The sequence below is a fragment of the Salvelinus alpinus genome, chromosome 8 (assembly GCF_045679555.1).
Source record: "Salvelinus alpinus chromosome 8, SLU_Salpinus.1, whole genome shotgun sequence".
In the NCBI taxonomy this organism is placed as follows: domain Eukaryota; kingdom Metazoa; phylum Chordata; class Actinopteri; order Salmoniformes; family Salmonidae; genus Salvelinus; species Salvelinus alpinus.
Genome location: NC_092093.1, coordinates 59,144,044 through 59,168,713, shown reverse-complemented (window position 1 = coordinate 59,168,713; position 24,670 = coordinate 59,144,044). Strand labels below are relative to the sequence as shown.

The 24,670-nt window shown below is 44.4% G+C and overlaps 1 protein-coding gene across 8 annotated transcripts in view; it reads right to left on the bottom strand.

The window, feature by feature from the left end:
- Window positions 1-93: 93 nt before the first annotated feature.
- Window positions 94-24,670, bottom strand: part of LOC139583365 (receptor-type tyrosine-protein phosphatase mu-like) — a 309,931-nt gene continuing 285,354 nt past the window's right edge. For all 8 annotated transcript variants that reach the window (XM_071414354.1, XM_071414355.1, XM_071414358.1 and 5 more), the window contains 8 exons: window positions 20,340-20,475; window positions 13,751-13,900; window positions 13,427-13,600; window positions 9,813-9,944; window positions 8,928-9,053; window positions 8,688-8,851; window positions 2,151-2,286; window positions 94-1,768 (listed from right to left, as the gene is read on the bottom strand). In XM_071414354.1, coding sequence (XP_071270455.1) covers window positions 1,715-1,768; window positions 2,151-2,286; window positions 8,688-8,851; window positions 8,928-9,053; window positions 9,813-9,944; window positions 13,427-13,600; window positions 13,751-13,900; window positions 20,340-20,475 — 1,072 coding nt within the window. In that variant the 3' untranslated portion in view covers window positions 94-1,714. The remainder of the gene's footprint in view (window positions 1,769-2,150; window positions 2,287-8,687; window positions 8,852-8,927; window positions 9,054-9,812; window positions 9,945-13,426; window positions 13,601-13,750; window positions 13,901-20,339; window positions 20,476-24,670) is intronic.

Sequence of the window (24,670 nt, the reverse complement as noted above, 5' to 3'; positions counted from 1 at the left end):
TCCATGGATCAGATTTCTTTAAACAGCCACTTCAAACTTTAGCCACTGCTAGCTAAAAATGGATGAGAATAAAATCTGCACAACACACAAAAACACATATCAATAGATATGTATGTATTTGTAAGTTTGAGTAGTTTTTGTCTTCCATACAAGATAAATACAAGGCTTACAATACATCTGGTCAACATTATGCAAAAAAAGTCAAAAGAAAGTTTTAAAAAATATGACCCCAAAAAAACATGATTGTCACTCAATGTGCTTCACAAAAACGCTCAATGAATAAATAGTCTGTCCAACTTAAAATATTTACAATATTAACAATAATGACCGCAATTAATTAAGCTTTGGATCTGTTGACCTGACGAAAAGCTTGGTGTGGACGTTGCAGGACGGCTTTTTCCCCCTCCTGCCGGCACGACGATACTAATAGCAACCAAAGCGATGGCAGCATAAACATTTAAGATTTCTCTTTCTTAATGCCGGTTCAACTTTAGCTATACATGTCAAACCGCTTCACCATATTAACAAACATTGTGAAAAAAACGGAAATTAAAAACGTGGATTAAAAACCAACATATCAACATTACGCTTATGTCGCATTTACCCACAAAAACAGAAATTACATAGATCATCCGATGCGCATTAAAAAAGCAATAAACAGGAGTCACTGGCAAGAGGAGAGCTTTTTTTGTTAAAACAATAGAGAGGGTTGGGAGATGGTGACAGATGGGCAATAGAATACATCAGTGTGAACTCCTGTTCAGGTGCTGTTCTGAGTGAGGGGGGGTGAGGGTAAATACAGTAGTGCTGTCTAGTAGAGAGGAGAGGAGAGGGGTTGGAGGAGAGGGGTAACACTGGTAGAGAGGAGAGGGGTTGGAGGGGACAGTAACACTGACTAGTAGAGAGGAGAGGAGATGGAGGGGACAGTAACACTGACTAGTAGAGAGGAGAGGAGATGGAGGGGACAGTAACACTGTCTAGTAGAGAGGAGAGGAGATGGAGGGGACAGTAACACTGACTAGTAGAGAGGAGAGGAGATGGAGGGGACAGTAACACTGACTAGTGGAGAGGAGAGGGGTTGGAGGGGACAGTAACACTGACTAGTGGAGAGGAGAGGGGTTGGAGGGGACAGTAACATTGACTAGTGGAAAGGAGAGGGGTTGGAGGGGACAGTAACACTGACTAGTAGAGAGGAGAGGGGTTGGGGGACAGTAACACTGACTAGTGGAGAGGAGAGGGGTTGGAGGGGACAGTAACACTGACTAGTGGAGAGGAGAGGAGAGGGGTTGGAGGGGACAGTAACACTGACTAGTGGAAAGGAGAGGGGTTGGAGGGGACAGTAACACTGACTAGTAGAGAGGAGAGGGGTTGGGGGGCAAGGATGAGAGATGCAAGGGGGAAAGTTCATCAAGTTCAGGGTCAACGTAGCCATTTCAGAGTAGACTGGGGGCGACCCTCTCTCCCCTCTTCTTAAATCCGTATCGGTGCAATGGCACGACCCTGTCCCATAGCGGTGCGATGGCACAACCCTGTCCCATAGCGGTGCGATGGCACAACCCTGTCCCGTGCCCGGCGGAACACAGCACTTCATTTCTGTTCTCCAGTAACCAACATTCACTCAGGTTTAAGAGACTGTGTCAAGGGAAGCTGTGAGGGCTGTGGTGTGGGGGCTTGAAGGGGGTAGGACAGATGAGGGGAGCAGCTTTCAGCACAGCTAACCAGAATTCAAGTACTCCAGTGCCACCTCATAGCAGAACTTGTATTGGTCCTGTGAAAGAATGGAAGAAGAGTACATCAATGACAGTGACTTGACCAGACGTGGCTGAATTGACTTGGCCTTTAATTACTGCATTATAATGGCTGTACGATTCACAATCACAGTGCTATTTTCTCCTTATTCAAAATGTCAACAGCAATTTTCTGGAGTCAAGTTCAACTGACTTTGGCAGCACAACTCGTCCCATAAGTACCCATTAGCATGTTGTAACTGCAGAATGTGTAGTGATGACCAGTGAACCACTATAAGGGTCTGTATTCATAAATCAACTGTGTAAGAGTGCTGATCTAGGATCAGCCCCTCCCCTTCCATCTCATGTTATTCCTTATGATCTAAAAGAGAGAACTGATCCTAGATCAGCACTGGTTCTTACCAGTAAGTCGACCATGTTGGGTTTGTTGTTCCTCAGCGTTTTGACCGCGTGGAACACATCGACCGAACGCTGATGCCGGAGCATTTCGCACACGATGCTAATTGCACCGAACGTCCCGCTACGTCCTCCACCATTCCTGAGAGAGAGAGAGAGAAAAAGAGACAGGGTTGGATCTAGACCTAGTAGACCTAGTCATAATATTTGTATAATAAGTCCATAAAAACCTGTCAGATTTGCAAAACATTTCCACCCCCAAATTAAGTATCCTTTGTCCAATTTTTTAAACATTACAGCGGCTTTAAGTAATGTGTTACCTGGACAAAATGTAAGCTTCATGAATGAATAACATTATCAGTGTTGTATGGTGATTGGTTCATGACATGTTTGACATAAAGCTTGTTTAAACTTCCCAATCTCTTTCTGTGCTTGTCGTTTTGATTTTGCCCTCTAGATGTCGCCACCGTACTGCGATTCCACCACTACAAGAGGTGGCCAGGCCACCCACTGATACTCAAGTGTGTGTGGGGTGAAACAGGAAGCCTATCACAATAATTAAAACAAAATGTCAAGAAAACTGTAAGCTATTACACCACTTTTTATCATTACCGCATGTCAGAGGCATGGAAAATGAGTGAATGGACTTGAAAACGGGTGCTATAGCCTACACTCCAAAATGCGATGCGGTTTGACAAGAACTGACATTTTGCCAAGGCAGAGATGAGTGGCCGACACAGAGACGCATGAGGACAGCAGTGGGTGCATACATTCTGGCCTAATGACAATCGCCAAATGTCATTACACTTTAGTGTTTTGTGTAACATGTCTTTTTCCATTCACCACTGTTTGGAGGCTGTTAATATGTTGAGAGTGGATGAACGTGCGCGGGTAGCCTAGTAAAGGAGCCCTTTGAAGTGATTGTTTGACAAATCCGATGAAAACATGACAGGTTGTGTTTATGCAACAATAAATGGTAATAGTTAAATGAATAATCTTTATGACTAGAACCACAGAGATCCTATTGAATTAATAGGGATTCTATATGTAATTCTATGATTAGGCCCATCAAATGTTTTGGTGCATAGGTCCCGTACTGGGAAGAAATTCATTCTACTTTCACCCCTGTGTGGAACATACAGCTGGCTCGCTAAGTAGTTAGTGCTCTTCCTCAGAAGCACTCCAAATGGTCAACTTTACTGTCTGAAAAGCCAAAGAGCTTTTAAGAGTTGCAAAAGGAAAGTCCCAAAGTGTCACAAGTGGAAGCAGTTTGAGTTCAGTGTAGGGGAGAGTAGGGTAAGTTGAGCCATTTTTCCATTCAGAATCACTCCGTCAAGGGAAATATAGTATTCTTTCTGACAAAGACAACTACATATACTGTATTTGAGGATGTTGTGTATCCCTGGGAATAGTCACAATTCATTTAAACATCACAGTTTTCAAAACATAGCTTGTCCAAAAAAAGTGGTCTCAGCACAACTTACCCCTCCGGGTATACAGTAAGTTGAGCCGAGGGACAGGGCAAGTTAAGCAACCTACAAATGTCTACACTGAATGGTTTTACTTATTATTTCCCAAATACAATTCAACACAAACCTAATCGCTGTTTTGTTTTCATCATTTTAAGCATCTTTAAACACAGTCTCAAATGGATATGTCAGGATTTTGGCAACGAAGCCATCCATCTACTTCCCCAGAGTCAAATGAACTTGTGAATAAAATTGTATGTCTCTGCGTGCTGTTTGAAGGAAGTTGCTAACTAGCGTTAGCGCAATGATTGGAAGTCTATGGTAACTGCTAGTATGCTAGTAGATACCATAGACTTCCAGTCGTTGCACTAACGCTAGTTAGCATGGGCTCACGAAACTACGTCTAACTTCCTTCATACTGGATCCAGAGACATCTGACTGACAAAATCCTTTTAAAACCTAAAAAATCATTTGTACCAACTTAAAACTTAATATAGGCCCTGTTGTTACCTCATATCCCAGTGATAATGCCTTGCATTACAGCTATGAAGAAAATGTTTCAATTTGCTCAACTTGCCTGGTTGGTTTAGGACCTCATATTGAAGCTCATAGAGACCCCAACTGATGTATAGAACAATCTTACAATGACCTACTTTGGTTTAGATACAAGCATCATGAAACCTCTAACACAAACTAATTTGACCAGGTGAAAATCTGTTTTTTTTATCTAACTTGCTTTCCATTTTTTCTTCCTTCACAGACTCCAAGAAATGATGACCTCTACCTAAATATTTGGTCAAATTATTCATTTTGTGTTTGGTTTCCTAGAAACAAGGGTGGCTCAGCGTACTGCCTTGGCTCAACTTGGGTGGCTCAACTTACTGCCTTGGCTCAACTTACCCCACTCTCTCTTATGAATAAACCTGTTTACTTCTCCTCTCTCAACTCAGGAGTTAACCTCTGTCAACCTCCACATTCCTCTGGCCTCACGCATTATTCCGGGGAATGTTTGGTCCCTATTTCCGATATAGTACACTATACGGGGGTAATAGAACGTCAGATCAGGCAGATGGACAGTGTTCTCTTTCTGACCTTTGTTGAACGTGTGTGTTGTGTGGGCTGTTTGTCTCTAGTTAGTGTGTTTCGGCGCTTGTGTGTCTGCATCTTGTGTGTGTATGTGTGTCTGCGCCTGTGTGTGACGATATGTGTGTGTGTGTGTCGGGCTCTCTGGTTGGGCGATTGGAATCTCTCCAGAGACTAACAATAAGAGTCACGTATGTGGGTGTTTCGTTTTTTTCTCCTGGACTCTCTGGCTTACAGAACGGACCGGTAAACCTGTTAAAGAGCACCAATCACAGACTACATCAACAACCACCCTGTCGTCCTCCTTCCCTCTACTTTCCAATCTCATTTTCTACCCAACTGGGGCCTCTTCTCTCCCCCTCCTCTATCTCACCCCTCCTCATCCCCCCATTTCTCTGAGTAAAGTGGGGTTGCTGAAGATAAGGAAGGGCAGATTGAGCTGAGGCAGAGGCCCACCCAGAGGCCCACCCAGAGGCCTCTCCCACCGGGGCATTAAAAGCTACATCTGGGCAGCATCGGGAACCACAAGCTCATTTGATGTGATTCCCTCTTGTAATTCAGATCAGGCTCTCTCCTGTATTTCTTCTATTTAGTAAGTGGAGATCACCTGATTTGGATTGCACATTCACATTCACACCGTGATATCACACTGATTTGTCTGGTGAAAAAAGTTGGCTTGGGCCAGACTAAATGGGTCAAATAGAAATAGATAGCGATTTTTTATCATTTTGAATTAAATACAGTTGAAGTCGGAAGTTTACATACACCTTAGCCAAATACATTGAAACTCCGTTTTTCACAATTCCTGAGATCTAATCCTCAGTAAAAAAAAGTCCTGTCTTAGGTTAGTTAGGATCACCACTTAATTTTAAGAATGTGAAATGTCAGTATAATAGTAGAGAGTGATTTAATTCAGCTTTTATTTATTTCATCACATTCCTAGTGGGTCAGAAGTTTACATACATTCAATTAGTATTTGGTAGCATTGCCTTTAAATTGTTTAACTTGGGTCAAACGTTTCAGGTAGCCTTCCACAAGCTTCCCACAGTAAGTTGGGTGAATTTTGGCCCATTCCTCCTGACAGAGCTGGTGTAACTGAGTCAGGTTCGTTGGCCTCCTTGCTCGCACATGCTTTTTCAGTTCTGCCCACAAATATTCTATAGGATTGAGGTCAGGGCTTTCTGATGGCCACTCCAATACCTTGACTTTGTTGTCCTTAAGCCATTTTGCCACAACTTTGGAAGTATGCTTAGAGTCATTTTCATGATGCCATCTATTTTGTGAAGTGCACAAGTCGCTCCTGCAGCAAAGCACCCCCACAACATGATGCTGCCACATTTACATTTAAGTCATTTAGCTGACGCTCTTATCCAGAGCGACTTACAATTTGGAAAGTTCATACATATTCATCCTGGTCCCCCCGTGGGGAATGAACCCACAACCCTGGCGTTGCAAGCGCCATGCTCTACCAACTGAGCCACACGTGCCACCCCCGTGCTTCACGGTTGGGATGGTGTTCTTTGGCTTGCAAGCCTCCCCCTTTTTCCTCCTAACATAACGATGGTCTTCATAGCCAAGCAGTTCCATTTTTGTTTCATCAGATCAGAGGACATTTCTCCAAAAAGTACGATCTTTGTCTCCATGTGCAGTTGTAAACCGTAGTCTGGGTTTTTTATGGAGGTTTTGGAGCAGTGGCTTCTTCCTTGCTTAGTGGCCTTTCAGGTTATGTCGATATAGGACTCGTTTTACTGTGGAAATAGATAATTTTGTACCTGTTTCCTCCAGCATCTTCACAAGGTCCTTTGCTGTTATTCTGGGATTGATTTGCACTTTTCGTACCAAAATACGTTCATCTCTAGGAGACAGAACGCGTCTCCTTCCTGAGCGGTATGACGGCTGCGAGGTCCCATGGTGTTTATACTTGCATATTATTGTTTGTACAGATGAACGTGGTACCTTTAGGCGTTTGGAAATTGCTCCCAAGGATGAACCAGACTTGTGGATATCTACAATTTGTTTTCTGAGGTCTTGCCTGACTTCTTTTGATTTTCCCATGATGTCAAGCAAAGAGGTACTGAGTTTGAAGATAGGCCTTGAAATACATCCACAGGCACACCTCCAATTGACTCAAATTATGTCAATTAGCCTATCAGAATCTTCTAAAGTCATGACATCATTTTCTGGAATTTCCTGAACTGTTTAAAGGCACAGTCAACTTAGTGTATGTAAACTTCTGACCCACGAATTGTGATACAGTGAATTATAAGTGAAATAATCTGCCTGTAAACAATTGTTGGAAAAATTACTTGCATCATGCACAAAGTAGATGTCCTAACCGACTTATCAAAACTATAGTTTTATGCACATTTGTGGCCTGCTGGAGGTCATTTTGCAGGGCTCTGGCAGTGCTCCTCCTTGCACAAAGGCGGAGGTAGCGGTCCTGCTGCTGGGTTGTTGCCCTCCTACGGCCTCCTCCATGTCTCCTGATGTACTGGCTTGTCTCCTGGTAGCGCCTCCATGCTCTGGACACTACGCTGACAGACACAGCAAACCTTCTTGCCACAGCTCGCATTGATGTGCCATCCTGGATGAGCTGCACTACCTGAGCCACTTGTGTGGGTTGTAGACTCCGTCTCATGCTACCACTAGAGTGAAAGCACCGCCAGCATTCAAAAGTGACCAAAATAACAGCATGTGAAATTTATTGTCAATCAGTGTTGCTTCCTAAGTGGACAGTTTGATTTCACAGAAGTGTGATTGACTTGGAGTTACATTGTGTTGTTTAAGTGTTAATATATATATATATATATTCGTTTTTTTGAAAACTCTCAAAACCTAACTTAACTTACATAAACTGCAGTGAATATCGGTGGTCAGAAGGGTGTCTTTAGTCGCAAAACGTACCGTTATTTTCCAGTCCATTTAAATGTTGAGCTGGAGGTGATTTAATCCTCTAACCGCTAGAGAGTGTCCGAAGTTAGGGGTGTCTGATGTTGGGGGAAAATGTGCCTCCGCCCTATTCCTGAGCTTTACAGCAAAACAAGAAGCAGGGCTGCTGTCTTGTTGTTTTTTTCAATTAGGAAGTGGGCCTTTAAATGGCGTTCTGTTCATTATGGTTCATTATGATGGCAGACAATGTTTGTGTGAGCACTGAATGTTGTCTTCAGTATGTCACCCTTACAGATGTCAGAAGGCAGGATGAAGAGACGCAGGGCTACATCCCGATGGCCAGCGTGTAATTGATCACCATCAGAGGATGACCGTGACATTTCACACTGTCCCACCGGAGTGGTCCAGTGTTACTGTGACCCCGGTGGCATTTTGGGCGGCCATGTTGGACCAAAATTACCCCTCTGATTGTTATATCAAATACTGAAGATTCCCTTCTCTTTCCACCCATTCAGGAAGTACAGAGCTAGGTTTAAGGTCCACCGTCCACTAGGCGTAGGCTGAGTCATGACCGGTAGGTACTTCCAGATAGGGCTGCAAAGCTACCAGTAATTTACAAAAGTTACTGGGATCTTCAGTAATTTTGGTAATTAACAGAAAATCTATGGCATTTTATTTCAACTTACTTGAATAACTTTTTTAATTTGTATTATTTATAGTATTTATGTGACTAAATAGCCTAATTAATGAAAAAAGCATCTAATCAACAACGGCATTATTTTCAATTAACTCTGCAACTCTTCCTACTACAACCAGTTCAATGGCAAAACATTGACAAATACATATCGACATAGTGAAATAAATACAAGTGTGTAAACTATATAAAAATATATATTTCACGCTGACATCCTCATATTAAACACCAACGGTATTCACTAAGTTAATGGTTTATATTTAGGATAATGTTTCACAGCTTTGTCATTCTATTTTAAAATAATTTTATTGAATAAATTAATATATTTGACATGTTATAAGGCAACAGAGAGCCAGAGATGATTAGAAAGTTTCCAGTTATTTACCCTCCCTTTGCAACCGTACTTACAGACAGTGCACCACGGTACGTCCCTCTCCCCCGTCATACTCCTCCTGCCACTTGTCCACCTGGCGGATGAGCTTGAGGAAGGAGCGCTTGGAGACGGGGGTATCCCGGTACATGGGCCAGCCCAGGAACTGGAACTGCTGTACCATACGGTACCCGTCCTGCGGCTGGAGAGAGAGATATGGACATGTTAGAATGACTGCGTGTGCGAGTGGGAGGGAGTGTGTGTGTTCTGTCTCTTACCCTTGCGGCGTTGTAGATGCGGAATATCCTGCTGATGATGTCCTCCTCCAGATCAGCTGACACAAACTCCACCTGGATGGGCCCGTGGCGGTGCACGCCGTTCTCCGGCCAGTACTGGGGACACAGCTGCACACAAACACACTTATTGCATACACATTTAAAATGAGACATTTGAATAAACTGAGAAGTGGCTGACAATCGACACCTTCGCTTTGAGCAATGACAACTGAGGCGTTCTATCTGAGAGACGAAGTCGCATTGTTTGAGGATTGAGGAACAAACACTTTTGAGGTGAGAAGTGAGAATTGCTAAGGCTAACAAGTGAGCATGTCACTGACTACTAGGGACTTCCTAAAATGGATTCCGTATTAAGAGCGAAACACTCTCTATTGAGCCTAATCCACAATGACACAAACTAGGGCATTCCACCATAGCAGTGTACCCCGTTTGCCTGGCTACAGTCAGAAACGGGTACGAGAGGCTACTGTAGCCAGCCAAGGGGGCGGTGCTGCAAGGAAAAGCTGCTACACACCATTCTTTGATCCCAGACCTGAACGCCCAGAGTCAGTTTGAGGCAGGCCCAGAGTCAGTTTGAGGCAGGCCCAGAGTCAGTTTGAGGCAGGCCCAGAGTCAGTTTGAGGCAGACCCAGAGTCAGTTTGAGGCAGACCCCTTCCCCTCCTCTTTATGGGTTTATCTAACCATACACTGGTCTGTTCTCCTTTCTATGGGAGGATAGGGCCCCTGGACTTTTGGTAGTTGACCTAAACCATTGTCCTCATGCACTTTATTAAATGATAAACATATGTTTTTATAGACCTCCAAATCCGGAAGGTCTGTGTTTGATGGTATAGTAAATGTTGGCAGGGTTTACTGGCCTCTCTTACCTGTGCTGGGTCTACGTCGTTGAGCATCACTATGGAGGTGCAGTGGTAGTCTAGCGCCAGCCTCCAGAAGTCTTTGACCGTGTTGGGCAAGGGGTGCTGGGTAACGATGAAAGCTGACGGCTGCTTGTAGCTCTGTGGAGGAAGAGGAGGAAGTCCGTCTACTATGTCTACTAGAACAGTAGTATTCTAAATAAACGTTCCAAAGATAATGGACACGTCGTCAGACTCTTGGGGTCATAATGACGTCAAATCTCCAGTTCACGATACTATGTCTGTTCTTAAGGAGTCATGAACAGGAAACGTAGTTCATTCGTTCCAGATATCTTTGTGCATTATAAATTCATTCCACTATCAACACTGCCACCACATAGCAAATCCATATCTGCTGCTATGATTACTAATGAGTATAATTGATGACACTTTATTTCTATTAAACTAATCCAAACAGTCATATTGTTGTGTTCGACAAAAAAAAAAGACATTGCAATTGTTTTGGTTAGGTTATTTCCATGACGATGGGACGAATCAATCCAAAGCCATCTGTTTTTAATCATTTTCAATAAGGACATAATTGTTGGTGGAAGCACAGAGAAAAAGCAAAAGACATTCATCAACATGATATGCTGACAGTCCCCTTACTGTTTAGGTTTGGCATGACTGGAAAATGGCTGGCTAAGGAACGTGGGGTGATTATTATAGAGATGGATGGGCAATTTACCCACAAGCTATTAACCACAGGAAGCCCCAAGACTGCTGAGTTACCAAATCTGATCTCCCTCTGTTCCTCTGGCCCTCTCTCTCTCTCTCTCTCTCTCTCTGTTCCTCCCTCTGGCCCTCTCTCTCTCTCTGTTCCTCCCTCTGGCCCTCTCTCTCTCTCTGTTCCTCCCTCTGGCCCTCTCTCTCTCTCTCTCTCTTCCTCCCTCTGGCCCTCTCTCTCTCTCTCTCTCTGTTCCTCCCTCTGGCCCTCTCTCTCTCTCTCTCTCTCTCTCTCTGTTCCTCCCTCTGGCCCTCTCTCTCTCTCTCTCTCTGTTCCTCCCTCTGGCCCTCTCTCTCTCTCTCTCTGTTCCTCCCTCTGGCCCTCTCTCTCTCTCTCTCCGTTCCTCCCTCTGGCCCTCTCTCTCTCTCTCTCTCTGTTCCTCCCTCTGGCCCTCTCTCTCTCTCTCTCTGTTCCTCCCTCTGGCCCTCTCTCTCTCAATTCAATTCAATTCAATTCAATTGACTTTATTGACATGGCAAGTTATTATTACTTACATTGTCAAAGTATACATATCGAAAAATTTAAATAAAATATATATGTATATATATACACAAAATATATATATATTTATATATAAATAAATGGTGGGATTAACAGCAATAATAATAGTAGTAGTGGACATGGGATTACCATTAATAACAGCTACAACAACAATATTAATCAGAACAACAATACATTAAAGCAACAGTAGTAGACCAGTGTCAACATGACTGAGAAGACACATGACCTGGTACGAAAGACAAACTCTCTCTGTTCCTCCCTCTGGCCCTCTCTCTCTCTCTCTGTTCCTCCCTCTGGCCCTCTCTCTCTCTGTTCCTCCCTCTGGCCCTCTCTCTCTCTGTTCCTCCCTCTGGCCCTCTCTCCCTCTGTTCCTCCCTCTGGCCCTCTCTCTCTCTGTTCCTCCCTCTGGCCCTCTCTCCCTCTGGCCCTCTCTCTCTCTGTTCCTCCCTCTGGCCCTCTCTCTCTCTGTTCCTCCCTCTGGCCCTCTCTCTCTCTGTTCCTCCCTCTGGCCCTCTCTCTCTCTGTTCCTCCCTCTGGCCCTCTCTCTCTCTGGCCCTCTCTCTCTGTTCCTCCCTCTGGCCCTCTCTCTCTCGTTCCTCCCTCTGGCCCTCTCTCTCTCTGCTCCCTCTGGCCCTCTCTCTGGCCCTCTCTCTCTCTGTTCCTCCCTCTGGCCCTCTCTCTCTCTGTTCCTCCCTCTGGCCCTCTCTCCCTCTGTTCCTCCCTCTGGCCCTCTCTCTCTCTCTGTTCCTCCCTCTGGCCCTCTCTCTCTCTCTCTGTTCCTCCCTCTGGCCCTCTCTCTCTCTCTCTCTGTTCCTCCCTCTGGCCCTCTCTCTCTCTCTGGCCTCTCTGTTCCTCCCTCTGGCCCTCTCTCTCTCTGTTCCTCCCTCTGGCCCTCTCTCTCTCTGTTCCTCCCTCTGGCCCTCTCTCTCTCTGTTCCTCCCTCTGGCCCTCTCTCTCTCTGTTCCTCCCTCTGGCCCTCTCTCTCTCTGTTCCTCCCTCTGGCCCTCTCTCTCTCTCTGTTCCTCCCTCTGGCTCTCTCTCTCTCTCTCCTGTTCCTCCCTCTGGCCCTCTCTCTCTCTCTCTCTCTGTTCCTCCCTCTGGCCCTCTCTCTCTCTGTTCCTCCCTCTGGCCCTCTCTCCCTCTGTTCCTCCCTCTGGCCCTCTCTCCCTCTGGCCCTCTCTCTCTCTGTTCCTCCCTCTGGCCCTCTCTCTCTCTGTTCCTCCCTCTGGCCCTCTCTCTCTCTCTGTTCCTCCCTCTGGCCCTCTCTCTCTCTCTCTTCCTCCCTCTGGCTCTCTCTCTCTCTCTCTGTTCCTCCCTCTGGCCCTCTCTCTCTCTCTCTGTTCCTCCCTCTGGCCCTCTCTCTCTCTCTCTCTGTTCCTCCCTCTGGCTCGCTCTCTCTCTCTCTCTCTGTTCCTCCCTCTGGCTCGCTCTCTCTCTCTCTCTCTGTTCCTCCCTCTGGCTCGCTCTCTCTCTCTCTCTCTCTCTCTCTCTGTCTCTCTCTCTCTCTCTCTCTCTCTCTCTCTCTCTCTCTCTCTCTCTCTCTGCTCTCTCTCTCTCTCTCTCTCTCTCTCTCTCTCTCTCTCTCTCTCTCTCTCTCTCTCTCTCTCTCTCTCTCTCTCTCTCTCTCTCTCTCTCTCTCTCTCTCTCTGGCTCTCTCTCTCTCTCTCTCTCTCTCTCTCTCTCTCTCTCTCTCTCTCTCTCTGTTCCTCCCTCTGGCCCTCTCTCTCTCTCTCTGTTCCTCCCTCTGGCCCTCTCTCTCTCTCTGTCTCTGTTCCTTCCTCTGGCCCTCTCTCTCTCTCTGTTCCTCCCTCTGGCCCTCTCTCTCTCTCTGTTCCTCCCTCTGGCCCTCTCTCTCTCTCTGTTCCTCCCTCTGGCCCGCGTGCGCGTCTCACTCTGTGCGTGCGCGTCTCACTCTGTGCGTGCGCGTCTCACTCTGTGCGTGCGCGTCTCACTCTGTGCGTGCGCGTCTCACTCTGTGCGTGCGCGTCTCACTCTGTGCGTGCGCGTCTCACTCTGTGCGTGCGCGTCTCACTCTGTGCGTGCGCGTCTCACTGTGTGTGTGTGGCCAATCTGCCCTTTATGTAGAGTACTGACTGAACACTGACCAATCTACATGATTATATTTCACCACAAGGATAAAAAATAACAGTTTTAGTATTAACTTTTCCAGCAGTACATTTACATCTAATGACTTACACACGGACTGACATTGTAAGTAATTTAAAAAAGTTACGAGCGAGTGTCCTCAAGTTCATGTATGCGTGTCTTTGTTCCTGTGTGTGTGTGTGTGTGTGTTCGTGTGTGTGTTCCTGTGTGTGTGTTCCTGTGTGTGTGCGTGTGTGTGTGTGACACGTACGTCCATGAGGGCAGCGTTAATGTAGTTGGAACTCTCTCCGTCGATGGTGATGAGGAAGGGCAGACAGCGGTCTGGCGGGAGGACGTCCATGCAGCGGTTCTTCTCGTGGTTCCTGGGGAGCAGGGCGATGCTGCAGTCCTCCACACGCAACGTAGGAGTCACCATGTTCAGAGTCTGGAGGGAGGGGGGATATGAGCACTCCAAGACACAATTGGACATGAGTGAAGTCCATGTATGGACACTAATATACCACATATCCACTATGTACACTAATATACTACATATCCACGTATGATGAACAACACGCAGACCCAAGCCACATACCCTGAACTCCTCTTTGATCTGGCTGGAGTTAGTCTGGGGGTCCAGGCGGTTCATGTCATAGTAGACCGATCGTAGCTGGTTGGCTGGGACGGTGGTGTCCCCGCACAGACACGCCTCCAAGATGGCGTCGTGGATGAACACATACTGCTCCTGTAGGACACAGAGGAGGGCCCAGGATATAGTGAGGAACAGACAGCAATGCTACACCTGAACAGGAAGCACTCACATCGCCATTAAAGTGCAGGTAGTGAACACTGCCAGAAAGACGACCTAACAACAGTGATGATTGACTCAAGCCAGTTTACGTTTCAACTTTTATTAGTCCTATGTACGGAATACGCATGGTATACATCGTCCAATGAAATGCTTACTTGCAGGGTCCTTCTTTACAACAATAAGAAAATATAAGAATATGAACATAAAGTAAATGACTCCGTAGAATAGAATCGATCCAAGATGGCGTAGCAGTCGGACGTGTGCTTGTCTTGTCCCGTCTTGTCCCATGTAAAATGGTCGGTTTAGTCGGTTTTTTTCGTATATATTTTTTATCTCACTTTCCACCTACGATCTAAATATACTTTCCTGCAACCTGTCTCACCCAAAGTGGTACGGATCTGCTATTTTTATACTTTATAACTGGAACCTCCATCAGGAGCTAACCAGCTAACTCACGTAAACTCACGTAAACTCGTACATCGCCTTGGTCCGTACAATTGCCCTTATTTTTGCGCCCCAAAAACGTAATACTTCCAGGTCAACTGTAATGTCAATACCATTGTAAAGCACAATTTCTCCCCTTTCCAACAGAATCAATTACATGACCTAAACGCTGCCCGTTTCTGCATAATTCAAGCAGGCAATGAGCCCCGTCGGGTCTTTTTAAAAATGTCGGGTGGGGAAGCGAAACTAATGCGTGATAATGAGAAGGAGAGATGTTGTGTGGGAAAATTGCTTTTTTTCACTCGATCTGTCCAACTTATCACCTTATCGCCTCTAAAATGTAAATAAAACACTATAAAGAGTTTATATAATGTGTCATTACATACCTATTTGAAGGTTTGTGTCAAATTTTAGGGCGGTGCTAAAATTATCTTAGAAGTAAACAGCGGCTTTGAGAATGATGATCGCATGCAATGATGACGCAAAAAATAACTAGATATCCCCCCCTTACCCCCGTCACTGTCCATTTCTTGTTTTTAATCGATGAGAGAAGTGCTACACCTGGTGGAGAGAGATTGTACGAGAAATAGTTGCATTATGCGTGCTGTACGTTACGACATGACACGTCACGATGTAACGGAGGGTCCGTTTTTTCAACTTTTCTCTAATACTATAGAGCCATTACCATGTCGATCAACGCTTGAATAGAAACCTAGTTCACACCCCAGATTTTGAAGTCAACACAGTCGCTACAGTCCCATTAGTTGTCTTTGTAGCCTCGTTTGAATGTTGCGGTTGCGCACATTTGTATGGAATGGGGTGAGTTTACGTTAGCTACTAGCTAGTAGTCACTGTTAGCCACGGCTAGCGGTCTTCACCTTTAGATCGGACTGTAGCACTAATTCCAAAAAGTTTTGGGACACCGTAAAGTTCATGGAGAATAAGAGCACCTACTCCCAGCTGCCCACTACACTGAAGCTAGGTAACACTGTCACCACAGATAAATCTACGATAATCGAGAACTTCAATAAGCATTTCTCTACGGCTGGCCATGCTTTCCACCTGGCTACCCCTACTGCGGCCAACGGCTCTGCACCCCCGCAGCAACTTGCTCAAGCCCCCCGCGCTTCTCCTTCACCCAAATCGAGATAGCTGATGTTCTAAAAGAGTTGCAATATCTGGATCCCTACAAATCAGCTGGGCTAGACAATCTGGACCCTCTCTTTCTAAAATTATCCGCCAAAATTGTTGCAACCCCTATTACTAGCCTGTTCAACCTCTCTTTCGTATCGTCTGAGATTCCCATAGATTGGAAAGCAGCTGCGATCATCCCCCTCTTCAAAAGGGGGAAACACTCTAGACCCAAACTGTTATAGACCTATATCCATCCTGCCCTGCCTTTCTAAAGTCTTTGAAAGCCAAGTTAACAAACAGATCACCCACCATACCTTCTCCACTATGCAATCTGGTTTCAGAGCTGGTCATGGGTGCACCTCAGCCATGCTGAAGGTCCTAAACAACATCATAACCGCCATCGATAAAATACAGTACTGTGCAGCCCTTTTCATCAATCTGGCCAAGGCTTTCAACTCTGTCAATCACCGCATTCTTATCGGCAGACTCAATAGCGTTGGTTTCACAAATGACTGCCTCGCCTGGTTCACTAACTACTTCTCAGATAGAGTTCAGTGTGTCAAATCGGAGGGCCTGTTGTCCGGACATCTGGCAGTCTCTATGGGGATGCCACAGGGTTCAATTCTCGGGCCGACTCTTTTCTCTGTATACATCAATGGTGTCGCTCTTGCTGCTGGTGATTCTCTGTTCCACCTCTACGCAGACGACACCATTCTGTATACATCTGGCCCTTCTTTGGACACTGCTAACTAACCTCCAAACGAGCTTCAATGCCATACAACACTCCTTCCGTGGCCTCCAACTGCTCTTAAATGCTAGTAAAACTAAATTCATGCTCTTCAACCGATTGCTGCCCGCACCTGCCCACCTGTCTAGCATCACTTCTCTGGACGGTTCTGACCTAGAATATGTGGACAATTACAAATACCTAGGTGTCTGGTCAGACTGTAAACTCTCCTTCCAGGCTCACATTAAGCATCTTTAATCTCCCTCACTGACTTTAAGCATCAGATGTCAGAGCAGTTTACCGATCACTGTACCTGTACACAGCCGATCTGTAAATAGCACACCCAACTACCTCATCCCCATATTGTTATATATCTTTTTGCTCTTTGCACTGTAGTATCTCTAGTTGCACGTCAACATCTCCACATCTATCACTCCAGTGTTAATGCTCAATTGTAATTATTTCGACCTCTATGGCCTATTTATTGCCTTACCTCCTTAATCTTACCACATTTGCACATAGATTTTTCTATTGTGTTATTGACTGTACGTTTGCTTATCCCATGTGTAACTCTGTGTTGTTGTTTTTGTCACACTGCTTTGCTTTATCTTGGCCAGGTCGCAGTTGTAAATGAGAACTTGCTCAACTGGCCTACCTGGTTAAATAAAGGTCAAATAATTTTTCTGCCTGTCTCTGCCTGTCTCTCACCCTGTCTGTCTGCCTGTCTCTCACCCTGTCTGTCTGTCTCTCACCCTGTCTGTCTGTCTCTCAACCTGTCTGTCTGTCTCTCAACCTGTCTGTCTGTCTCTCAACCTGTCTGTCTGTCTCTCAACCTGTCTGTCTGTCTGTCTGTCTGTCTGTCTGTCTCTCACCCTGTATGTCTGTCTGTCTGTCTCTCACCCTGTATGTCTGTCTGTCTGTCTCTCACCTTGTCTGTCTGTCTGTCTCTCACCCTGTCTGTCTGTCTCTCACCCTGTCTCTCATGTTGTTTCCTAAGAATGTGCCTGCATCCCAAAAGGCACTTTATTCTCTAAGTAGTGCACTACTTCTGCCCATAGGGTGTCATTTGGGACACAGTTTATGTCGCCTCCACAGTGACCACTCCCATTGACCTCTCCTCTGTCAATACTACCACACTCACTCTCTCTTTCCCTGTCTCCCTCTCCCGCTCGTCCTCAGGGAAAAAGGCCCCAGGCTTGACGTAAATCATTTATGATATGACATTTCAGAAACGTCTCAACTTGGGAGTGGAGGGTCAGTGTTTCCAGGTTAGGTGACTGTGACGTCACCCTCTTGTCCTTGGATGTGGAGTTGAAGGTGAAAGGGATTTGCAGGCCATACGGTTGTCATCGAAATACAGTGAACTATTATGATAAGACACGAACTGGCCTTTTGTGTACTGAGGAGAAGAATGTCATTTCTACCATTCTCTATGTCCTCCAAGAAAACTCTTGTAGTAGCTTTGCAGCTATACATTTTTCAGTTTATATATATTAAAATAATGTAATGGAAATTAAATCAAACAATGAAAAACTAATTCTGACTTGCATACATTTACATTTTTACTAATGACTACCAGCAGCATTGAGTAAAGCCTGTGTGTCTATGTACACTGATGGCTCAACGTTATACACGTCAGCTACCACAGCAAGTGAAAGCACTGCAAGAGCTGCAGTCACTTTTAGAATGGGTGGCTAGTAATAAGCTAGTTCTAAATATATCAAGACAAAAAGTATCGTATTTGGGTCAAGCCATTTGCTAAACCGCATCTAAAACTTAAACAATTTAAAATACATAAAAATGCTACACCAGGAAACAGACATATACCAATAATACAGAGGATTATATACACAAAACAAGTAGGAAACAGACATATACCAATACTACCGAGGATTATATACACAAAACAAGTAGGAAACAGACATATACCAATACTACCGAGGATTATATACACAAAACAAGTAGGAAACAGACATATACCAATACTACCGAGGATTATATACACAAAACAAGTAGGAAACAGACATATACCAATACCACCAGGGATTATATACACAAAACAAGTAGGAAACAGACATATACCAATACCACCAGGGATTATATACACAAAACAAGTAGGAAACAGACATATACCAATACCACCAGGGATTATATACACAAAACAAGTAGGAAACAGACATATACCAATACTACCAGGGATTATATACACAAAACAAGTAGGAAACAGACATATACCAATACTACCGAGGATTATATACACAAAACAAGTAGGAAACAGACATATACCAATACAACCAGGGATTATATACACAAAACAAGTAGGAAACAGACATATACCAATACCACCAGGGATTATATACACAAAACAAGTAGGAAACAGACATATACCAATACTACCAGGGATTATATACACAAAACAAGTAGGAAACAGACATATACCAATACTACCAGGGATTATATACACAAAACAAGTAGGAAACAGACATATACCAATACTACCAGGGACTATATACACAAAACAAGTAGGAAACAGACATATACCAATACTACCGAGGATTATATACACAAAACAAGTAGGAAACAGACATATACCAATACTACCGAGGATTATATACACAAAACAAGTAGGAAACAGACATATACCAATACCACCAGGGATTATATACACAAAACAAGTAGGAAACAGACATATACCAATACCACCAGGGATTATATACACAAAACAAGTAGGAAACAGACATATAACAATACTACCGAGGATTATATACACAAAACAAGTAGGAAACAGACATATACCAATACCACCAGGGATTATATACACAAAACAAGTAGGAAACAGACATATACCAATACCACCAAGGATTATATACACAAAACAAGTAGGAAACAGACATATACCAATACCACCAGGGATTATATACACAAAACAAGTAGGAAACAGACATATACCAATACCAACAGGGATTATATACACAAAACAAGTAGGAAACAGACATATACCAATACTACCAGGGATTATATACACAAAACAAGTAGGAAACAGACATATACCAATACTACCGAGGATTATATACACAAAACAAGTAGGAAACAGACATATACCAATACCACCAGGGATTATATACACAAAACAAGTAGGAAACAGACATATACCAATACAACCAGGGATTATATACACAAAACAAGTAGGAAACAGACATATACCAATACCACCAGGGATTATATACACAAAACAAGTAGGAAACAGACATATACCAATACTACCAGGGATTATATACACAAAACAAGTAGGAAACAGACATATACCAATACCACCAGGGATTATATACACAAAACAAGTAGGAAACAGACATATACCAATACCACCAGGGATTATATACACAAAACAAGTAGGAAACAGACATATACCAATACCACCAGGGATTATATACACAAAACAAGTAGGAAACAGACATATACCAATACCACCAGGGATTATATACACAAAACAAGTAGGAACCAGACATATACCAATACCAACAGGGATTATATACACAAAACAAGTAGGAAACAGACATATACCAATACTACCAGGGATTATATACACAAAACAAGTAGGAAACAGACATATACCAATACTACCAGGGATTATATACACAAAACAAGTAGGAAACAGACATATACCAATACTACCGAGGATTATATACACAAAACAAGTAGGAAACAGACATATACCAATACCACCAGGGATTATATACACAAAACAAGTAGGAAACAGACATATACCAATACCACCAGGGATTATATACACAAAACAAGTAGGAAACAGACATATACCAATACCACCAGGGATTATATACACAAAACAAGTAGGAAACAGACATATACCAATACCATCAGGGATTATATACACAAAACAAGTAGGAAACAGACATATACCAATACTACCGAGGATTATATACACAAAACAAGAAGGAAACAGACATATACCAATACTACCGAGGATTATATACACAAAATAAGTAAAAAGGCTGGTTTCCATTTTGGTCCTGTGTGTTTGGGTTCAAGCGAGGACAATGTCATTCTTACCTCTGTCTGGACCATGTTAACCCTTCGTGAGCGCAGCTCTCTCACACAGTTGTAGATGTCGACCACACCCTCTCTCTCCGCCATGTCGAGCATGATGTCAATCACGATGAAACAGCCAGTCCTGCCCGCCCCTGCACTGAGAACACAGACACAGCCACACAGCGTGAGAACCAAAGCACATGTGGGAACACTCTTTATAGCAAAGCCCTGGTTGCCAAAATATCTGGGACTATTTGTATGGAAAACATCAGGGCAAGACATGCATGAGAGTCTAAACCATATATGTCAGAGTCAAGGCCCGCGGGCCACATCCGGCCCGCGAGAAGGTTTTTTACGGCCCCTGGGATGATCTTGATTTATTATTAGAACCGGCCCGCAGACCGCAGCAAGCCGGCAGCCCGCAGATCTTTTACACGCACCAATACTACATTTCCCACAATGCAACGGTGACGCACCGAGCAGTAGGCTGCTGTGTAAATGAGATGGAGCTGCCTTGGGAAAAACTCGTGGGTTTGACAACCGACGGAGCACCTGCGATGTGTGGACACAGGAGCGGACTGGTGGCGAAGATACGGGAAAAGATGCAAGAGGAAAACGCGACAGGTGAGCTGACAGCTTATCATTGTATCATACACCAGGAAGCGTTGTGCGGTAAAGCCTTGAAAATGGAGCATGTAATGAGCATCATCACGCGCACAGTTAACTTTATCAGAGCCAAAGGTTTGAATCACCGCCAGTTCAAGGCATTTCTGACGGAGTTAGAAACGGAGCATGGTGATTTGCCTTATCACACAGAGGTGCGATGGCTAAGCCAGGGAAAGGTGCTTCAAAGATGTTTCGAGCTTCGTGAGGAGATTTGTCTGTTCTTGGACAGCAAAGGGAAAGACACAACACAACTCCGAGACGAAATGTTTCTGTGTGAAATGGCTTTTCTGTGTGACATTACGAGTCATCTGAATGCAATGAACTTGCAGCTGCAGGGTCGGGATCATGTCATCTCTGATATGTACAGTACAGTGAAGGCATTTAAAACCAAACTGACTCTGTGGGAGACGCAGATGCGGAAAGAAAATTTGAGCCACTTTCCCAGCTGCCAGACCATGAAAGAGAAGCTCTCTACCAGTGCGTTCCCGAGCGCACAGTTGGCTGATAAAATAGGTATGCTTGCCGCTGACTTTCGACGCCGATTTGCTGACTTTGAAGCACAAAAAAGCAGGTTGGAACTGCTCGGTAACCCATTTGCTGTTGACGTGGAAAGCTCACCACCAAACCTCCAAATGGAGTTGATTGACCTCCAATGCAATGATGCACTGAGGGCAAAATATGCGGCAGTGGGTGCTGCGGAGTTCGCCCGTTTCCTCCCCGACACAATGCCCCAGCTGCGCATCCAGGCTGCTCAAACGTTGTCTATGTTTGGCAGCACATACCTGTGTGAACAACTGTTTTCTTTGATGAACCTGAACAAAACATCACACAGAAGTCGACTTACTGCTGAACACCTCCACTCAATTCTGAGGATTTCCTCAGCTCAGAGCCTTACCCCGAACATTGATGAACTTGTGGAAAAGATGGGACACCACCAAGTATCACCCTCAACCTCAAACAAGTGAACATTACTGTGCAATCACATATTTAGAGTTTTTACTCAGTTCAAGTTTAAAAGTTAAAGTTTAATATTTGTTTTCACTGCATGTTACTTCTCCTTAAACAAAGTGTTGTTTTTGATTAATAGATTTTTGCACTTTATTTTATTGTATTTCAATCCAATTATATTTTAAAAATATTTCAGTTGAGTGGATGATAGAAAATTGCTATTATTGTTTTTTTCTTTGAAGTAAATTTAGCCCACTTTTGCTAAAATAGAAAATATAGGCTACTGATGGTGCCTTGAATACCGGTTTCTTTCATTTAATGTTCATGTTATGGGGATTTTTATATAAAGGAAATTTGTCTTTTGTGTCTGTTGAAAATTAAAGATTACTGACAGAGCCATAAGAAAATATTGCTTTATTTATCTGATCATATTGGAATATACAGTGGGGAGAACAAGTATTTGATACACTGCCGATTTTGCAGGTTTTCCTACTTACAAAGCATGTAGAGGTCTGTAATTTTTATCATAGGTACACTTCAACTGTGAGAGACGGAATCTAAAACAAAAATCCAGAAAAACACATTGTGTGATTTTTAAGTAATTCATTTGCATTTTATTGCATGACATAAGTATTTGATCACCTACCAACCAGTAAGAATTCCGGCTCTCACAGACCTGTTAGTTTTTCTTTAAGAAGCCCTCCTGTTCTCCACTCATTACCTGTATTAACTGCACCTGTTTGAACTCGTTACCTGTATAAAAGACACCTGTCCACACACTCAATCAAACAGACTCCAACCTCTCCACAATGGCCAAGACCAGAGAGCTGTGTAAGGACATCAGGGATAAAATTGTAGACCTGCACAAGGCTGGGATGGGCTACAGGACAATAGGCAAGCAGCTTGGTGAGAAGGCAACAACTGTTGGCGCAATTATTAGAAAATGGAAGAAGTTCAAGATGACGGTCAATCACCCTCGGTCTGGGGCTCCATGCAAGATCTCACCTCGTGGGGCATCAATGATCATGAGGAAGGTGAGGGATCAGCCCAGAACTATACGGCAGGACCTGGTCAATGACCTGAAGAGAGTTGGGACCACAGTCTCAAAGAAAACCATTAGTAACACACTACGCCGTCATGGATTAAAATCCTGCAGCGCACGCAAGGTCCCCCTGCTCAAGCCAGCGCATGTCCAGGCCCGTCTGAAGTTTGCCAATGACCATCTGGATGATCCAGAGGAATGGGAGAAGGTCATGTGGTCTGATGAGACAAAAATTGAGCTTTTTGGTCTAAACTCCACTCGCCGTGTTTGGAGGAAGAAGAAGGATGAGTACAACCCTAAGAACACCATCCCAACTGTGAAGCATGGAGGTGGAAACATCATTCTTTGGGGATGCTTTTCTGCAAAGGGGACAGGACGACTGCACCGTATTGAGGGGAGGATGGATGGGGCTATGTATCGCGAGATCTTGGCCAACAACCTACTTCCCTCAGTAAAAGCGTTGAAGATGGGTCGTGGCTGGATCTTCCAGCATGACAACGACCCGAAACACACAGCCAGGGCAACTAAGGAGTGGCTCCGTAAGAAGCATCTCAAGGTCCTGGAGTGGCCTAGCCAGTCTCCAGACCTGAACCCAATAGAAAATCTTTGGAGGGAGCTGAAAGTCCGTATTGCCCAGCGACAGCCCCGAAACCTGAAGGATCTGGAGAAGGTCTGTATGGAGGAGTGGGCCAAAATCCCTGCTGCAGTGTGTGCAAACCTGGTCAAGAACTACAGGAAACGTATGATCTCTGTAATTGCAAACAAAGGTTTCTGTACCAAATATTAAGTTCTGCTTTTCTGATGTATCGAATACTTATGTCATGCAATAAAATGCTAATTAATTACTTAAAAATCATACAATGTGATTTTCTGGATTTTTGTTTTAGATTCCGTCTCTCACAGTTGAAGTGTACCTATGATAAAAATTACAGACCTCTACATGCTTTGTAAGTAGGAAACCCTGCAAAATCGGCAGTGTATCAAATACTTGTTCTCCCCACTGTATTTGTTAGGTTTTCAGTAGGTTCAATTAGGTTCACTAGACTATATGCGTCATTTAAAAATTTTTCAATGAACATTCGAACAGTCCGGCCCTCGGCTTGTAGCTAAATTTTTTATTTGGCCCTCCGTCCATTTGACTTTGACACCCCTGGTCTAAACAGTTACGGGTGTGACAGACAATAGCGGCTCCACTTTATTTAGTGTGGCTGTTGACTTTGTATTAGTATCCATTAGCTATGTCTTTCTGAGTCATACCAAATGGAGTGGGGAGCAAAAGAGACAGAAAGAGGAACAGCTCTATCCAGCGAAACAACCAGTTAGCCAGCCAACCAGCCAACCAACCAGTTAACCAGCCAACCGGTCAGCCAGCCAACCAACAAACCAGCCAACCGGCCAGCCAGCCAACCAGTTAGCCAGCCAGCCAACCAGTTAGCCAGCCAGCCAGCCAACCAGTTAGCCAGCCAGCCAGCCAACCAGTTAGCCAGCCAACCAGTTAGCCAGCCAGTTAGCCAGCCAGCCAACCAGTTAGCCAGCCAGCCAACCAGTTAGCCAGCCAACCAACCAGTTAGCCAGCCAACCAACCAGTTAGCCAGCCAGCCAGCCAACCAACCAACCAGTTAGCCAGCCAACCACCAACCAGTTAGCCAGCCAACCACCAACCAGTTAGCCAGCCATCAACCAGTTAGCCAGCCAG